The sequence below is a fragment of the Chanodichthys erythropterus genome, chromosome 2 (assembly GCF_024489055.1).
Source record: "Chanodichthys erythropterus isolate Z2021 chromosome 2, ASM2448905v1, whole genome shotgun sequence".
NCBI classification, from domain to species: domain Eukaryota; kingdom Metazoa; phylum Chordata; class Actinopteri; order Cypriniformes; family Xenocyprididae; genus Chanodichthys; species Chanodichthys erythropterus.
Window position 1 is genome coordinate 39889001 of NC_090222.1, and position 6000 is coordinate 39895000.

Below are 6000 nucleotides of genomic sequence, written 5' to 3' on the forward strand. Positions count from 1 at the left end.
TCTTGCTGACTTGAGTCATTGGCGTTACACTGATATAATTTTGTCTTCTACTTATACTCTGAGCCAGGAAAGTCTATAAAAAGTCTGTAAGTCAATAAGTCTATAAGTCTATACCAAGAGGAAAAATGTCAGACTAATCATGGCAGAAAGGGCAACAATAAATAAAATAACAAATAAACAAACAAATAAATAATAAATAAAACCAACTGCAAAAAGGTAATTACAAAAACAAATAAAAAATAATAATATAATATAAAATAAATATAATCAAACTCTGTCCTTGTCTTCTGAGGGCTCCGTCGATTCGACTCATCGGCGTTACACTGATATCATTCTGACTTCTACTTATACTGAGAGCCTCACAGGGAAACCCTGACACTTCAGTCCCACTGCTTATAAAGCTGCTGATCCATGATATCCCACGACAGCTCAAATATTGATGTGCTTTGGATGACAAAACAAATCTCTAGATGGAAGCCAGGCGGCATGAGGTTACAAACAATAGTCTTATTTCGCGGATGTGACACCTTGAGTTTCTACAGACTGACTAGAATGTGTTAAAGAAACTAAGGACGACTGCACAACAGTTGTATTTGCTGACTATATTAAAGTCAACACAGCATGCTTGGGTTATTTGGAAAACAAAATCAAACTTAGGAAGGAAAATCTTACCCGAATAGCTCCCTAGTCTCGGAGCGTTGCTGTCGACACCGTCATAAAAGTCCAGAGAGTCCCAGTTGTGTTCGGTGGAAAACGTCACGACTGTAATCTACAGAAATAAAATACAAAATAAAGCACAATCACTTCAATTACACTATAATACATGTACACAACACCAATGATGAACAATAAATTATAATACATACTTTTATGTAAGTATTGAGTGAAATATGTTAAATTTAAATTTCATTTTTAACAATTTTGGTGCATCTCATGTGCTATCATAAATATTATATAAATTTCACAAGTCAGTTCTGGTCTGATAAGGCCATGTACAGCAAATAGTCATATAATCATGCAAAATAAACAGGCTTATAAATCTATAAAAGGAAAAATAAATCGCTTTGATGTCTTTTGTTGTTGACGTCAAAGGCTGTGTTCAATTGAATGGTGAAATCTGGCACTTGCTAATATGACTAATGCTAAAGCAACATTTGGTCCAGTGTTTGGTCCATGTGTTTGGCTGATGAATCATATCATTCTTCTGTTGTTTTTGTATTCACACAGTTTTCAGATTATGTTAATAATTTTGCATATTGTTCAGCCTATGCAGAATAACGATAAACAGTGTAAAAACAGAGAACCGCTGCTGTAGATATCAGCCGTTGAAAACCCATATTGGTTGACCATTAATATATTAATAGAGAACAGCAAAAATGAATATTCACAAGTCTGATAATAAAGCAAAGCAAATAATAATGGGATTCCCTTGATTATATTTTTATCCCCTGGCAAAGGCGTTAAGTAATCAAACACATTTCAACTAATTATAATTTTAAATGTTTTTCTGAAGAATGCTAAAAAAAAACAAACAGTTTTGTCTCACTTGGATTCCGGTTCCCTCCGGCACAAAGACCTTCCAAACGCAGTTCAGGTGGTTGTCATAGGGATCGGGGTAACCCGGAGACAGAACGGTCCCACGGCGCGCGGTCAGAACTCCTCCGCACGGAACTGGAACACAGATTTCAGGGAAAAAAGACAGACTAAACATGGCAGAGAGGGCACAATGAACAAACAAGCCCTTTTTGAGCAAAAATATATGACAAAATAAACGTGAGAAAAATAATGCAAAAAAAAAAAAAAAAAAAAAGTACCTTAAAAGGCCAGATCAAGTCAATAATTTAAATAAATAGTAAATACATAATGATGATAATAATATTAGAAATAAATACAAACTAATAAAATTCAATATATATTAAAACAAAAAATACATTATTTTAATATTTAATAAATAATATTTGTAAATATTTTAATTAAAATAAAATAAATTTAAATTATAAAAAAAATGTAATTATTAAAAGATAAATAAAAGAAAATAAAAGAAAATACTTCAAGCACATTGAAAGGCCATGAAACACTATTCGCAATCCATTTGACTGTAAACATTCTGTAAACAAACTTTCTGAGCTAAAAATATAAAAATAAAACAAAAAAAAAACCATGTAAAAAGCAACATAAATAAATAATAAATAGATAGTAATACTAATTAGAGATGCACCGATACCGATACCACCGATACTGACAGATTATCACGTGCAAACAACCGAAGCGCGCGCCCAGAAAGCTGCGTCTCAGACAGAGCTCGAATACTGAATTCTCTTTCACATCATCTTGTGCTTGAACTGACAAATACACACAAAATTATGCAAAAGCGCCATCTTGGCGAGTATCCTTGTAAAAATAGTTAGTAATGTCTCAGGTGAACCTAAACAGTTGAGAAATAAAACGCACGTGTATCAGTATATTGGATCCATGCATTCGCTCTTAAAGTGACAGCAGCCTAATAAACCTGCTGCTGAGTTTTTAATGTTGATCAGACATGAAAATCACTCACAGCTCTTGACTGAATGACTTTAGTAACTTTAATAAAGATTAATCTATATTTAATTTACACAGTGAAGTGTTATTTTAAATTTTGTTTATCAAATTATGTTCCTGAAAACTACTGTTAGACCCACCTGAAAACCTGAAAATCACTTTTTATTTCATTTGTATTTTTGTTCTGTTGTATTTATTTGCAATTTTATCTGTAATTTGATTATTTGTTCTGTTGTTGACTGTTTACTTGTCTTTCATTTCTAAAAGTTCTTCCTGAGTCTCTCCATCAGTGTCGACTCCAGTTTGAACAATGTAAGGCTGAACACCGTTACTGACAATCCTCATTTTGTCTGCGTGAGATTCTCCAGCTTTGTTGTTGTTGAGCTGTTAAAGCTCCGCCCTCTTCTGGAAAGTGGAGCTCATTTGCATTTAAAGGGACACACACAGAAACGCCGTGTTTTTGCTCACTCAGTGACTCTTTTATGTCACTGATGTAAGCTCAAATGAAGAGCTGTTTCTGAGGCAGAGCAAGTTTTCAAGTTTTTTTTTTTTTTTTATATATAATGATGTTCTTGCTGAAGCAACCAGCCAACAATCAACTGGGTCGGTCCATCTTAACCCAACTCCAGAGGGACTTCATTACCAGGTGCAGATCTGAAGTGCCACATATTAATGTTAATGTCGCTGCATCTGCTTTCATCTAGCATGGACATAACATGGACTAGTTACTTCTTCATGCATTACGTCCTGGGATTTCGAATGACTCCTTCCAGACCCAGTGTCCTGTGTCGTGTGTCTGCAGCCATGACAGACCTTCTTCTTTTATATAGGCTTCATCCTGCTCTGCTTAAAATGCATTATGCATTCATCATTTTCAATTATTCAACCACGTACTCCTTCTATTTGAAGTTTCCTCTCATATTTCAGCCCACTGAAGGGGATCCTTTGAGCAGCAAGAAACTCTTATCTTCTGAAGAGCTGTCGAGCTTAAGTGCAACCATAATGATATTTTTGGTCACAGCCAGCTGACAGACATTAATTCAATCTATGTAAAACTGGACACTTTGGAGCGGATTTACAAAACTGGCTATTAGACAACAATGAAAAGTTCATCATTTAAAGGAACGGTTCACCCTCATGTTGTTTCACTTTCTTCTGTTGAGCACAAGAGGAATATCATGCTTTTCTTTCTTTTAAATAATGTAAGTTATTGAGGATAACAAAAAGCATCATTAAAGTATTATATATAACTCATGCACTTCATTCTTCTTATTATTATTATAGTCAAGTTTCAGTCGACTAAACGTCTGTCTATTATAGTCCAGTTTTAGTCACATTTTCGTCATGCTGCATAAATCAGGGTCCGTACAGATACTGTAAAAGGCAATTCCAGGACTTTGAAAAACTTTTCAAGCACTACTTTTTATGGTTTACAAGGACTACAATCAGAGATCTCACTTATCAAACAATATCTTTATTATCTTTCAAAGGTTAATAGATAATTGTACAAAAAAGTGCAATGACTGTAGCAACTTTAAAGGATTAGTTCACTTCAGAATTAAAATTTCCTGAGAATTTACTCACCCTCATGTCATCCAAGATGTTCATGTCTTTCTTTCTTAAGTTGAAAAGAAATGAAGGTTTTTGAGGAAAGCATTCCAGGATTTTTCTCCATATAGTGGACTTTACTTCAAAGAGATCAATCTATTGATGGGAAATCCCCTTAACCACTGAAAAGATACTATGACAAAGATATCGCTTTCCTCATTCAAACAGATTTTTTGTTTATTTATTTTCCCATGAACACATGATTTACCTGAACAATGAATGCTGTATCATATACTTGGAAATATATGAGCAATATCACATTCATTGCCGTGTGAAATGGCTCTGTATCTATATCAGACGGGCTGCAGCGTTAATTTGCATGAAAAGATTGCATTTATGTTTTATCGTCATATTGTCTTTCAATAATTCAAGCACTTTTCAAGTATCTCTTCATGAATATGGCTGTTTTCAAGTGTTTTCCAGGACTTGAATTTCAAAAAGTCAAATTAAAGTACTTTAAGTACCTTGTACGAACCCTGTTAAATGGATAATTATTTTGCTAATAACTATAATTGCAACGATTGTCATTTGAGAAATTTCATCAGAATTATTGCACTTTCACCTATAAGCACAAATCAAGAGAATGTCGACTTGTACACATGGTTTATTTAACCTCATCTAGTGTACTGATTTATTATACGATATTTATCACATAAATGAACACATGCTCCGTTTACATTATGAAGACAAAAACAAGAAACGTCTCTTTAAATCTAAAAACAGTGACATTCCTAAGACTTTGTACCGTCACACAGAGGTTATGTTAATGCATTTATTCAGCAACCGCAAAGTCAAGATTCATGTTTGGATTTATTACAGTTCATCACTGAAGGTTTGATCGCAGATTAAGTCGCAGCAAACAGCGCAAACAGCTTGTGAAGAAACATAAGACTGACTGAATGACACTTTCATTTAAGAAGAATATTCATGGAGATCATCAGCGATTCTTCTGCAGTTTAGAGAGAATGCGTGCGGTTGCCAGATTTCCATATTGGTTGCCAGATTGCAAATATTAAGTTTTTATTTTTAACTACATTAATCTTATTTGAAAAAAGCTTGTCGATAAACATGCTTTGTCATAGTTTTCGTTAACAAAACTAACACTGCTTAGTAAGTTTAAGTCAAGAACTGAATCAGTCCAATTTGTGAATGAATCAGTCAGACTTCTCATATGAACTGGATCAAACTCAAAAGAATGATTAATTTACAAATATGACATCAATTGTACTCTCACCAACTATTATGAAGACCCAGACCAAAAGTTTTATTGAAAAACCACTTGAATCTTATAGCTTCAGATGACCTGGAAAATAACACAAGACTACTCTTAAGATACTTTTATGGCCATTTTGCAGCTGTCTTATATTTATATTTATCATAAAATAGTGGCCAGCATTATCTTTTGAATTCAATGAAATAAAATGTCAGGTTTGGAATGACATGAGAGCGAGTAAATGATGAAAATATTAATTTTTGGGTGAACAAACCATTTAAAAATAGTCAACACTTGTCTCTGTTAGAACTGTAAGTAAATATAAAAGTGTCATCAGTATAAATGAGATCAGCTTGCATTTCAAAAGATATTCAGCTGTTTTCTTTCCCTAACTGGAAATTATCTTCCTTTAAGCAAAAAACATACTTTGTGAAATCTATGCTTAAAACGACAACAAAATCTGGAAACATTTATTTCAAAACATATTCACTTCAAACAGCTTCTCAGGTATCTTGTTTCTGGCAAAACACGACAAGATACTAATTAAGAAAACGATTTATTGCACTAAATACATTTATATGTTTGCAAAGCCTAACCTTTCCATCATCAGTCAGAGACAAAGATCCCAAGGACTTGCAAAA

At 33.6% G+C, this 6000-nt stretch overlaps 1 protein-coding gene across 1 annotated transcript in view; it reads right to left on the reverse strand.

The window, feature by feature from the left end:
• The window catches only part of csmd3a (CUB and Sushi multiple domains 3a), a 389031-nt gene that overhangs the window by 131735 nt on the left and 251296 nt on the right, over positions 1 to 6000 (reverse strand). The window contains exons 35-36 of the mRNA XM_067412377.1: positions 1547 to 1671; positions 673 to 769 (exon numbers count right to left, since the gene is read on the reverse strand). Of these exons, the coding sequence (XP_067268478.1) occupies positions 673 to 769; positions 1547 to 1671 (222 nt within the window). The remainder of the gene's footprint in view (positions 1 to 672; positions 770 to 1546; positions 1672 to 6000) is intronic.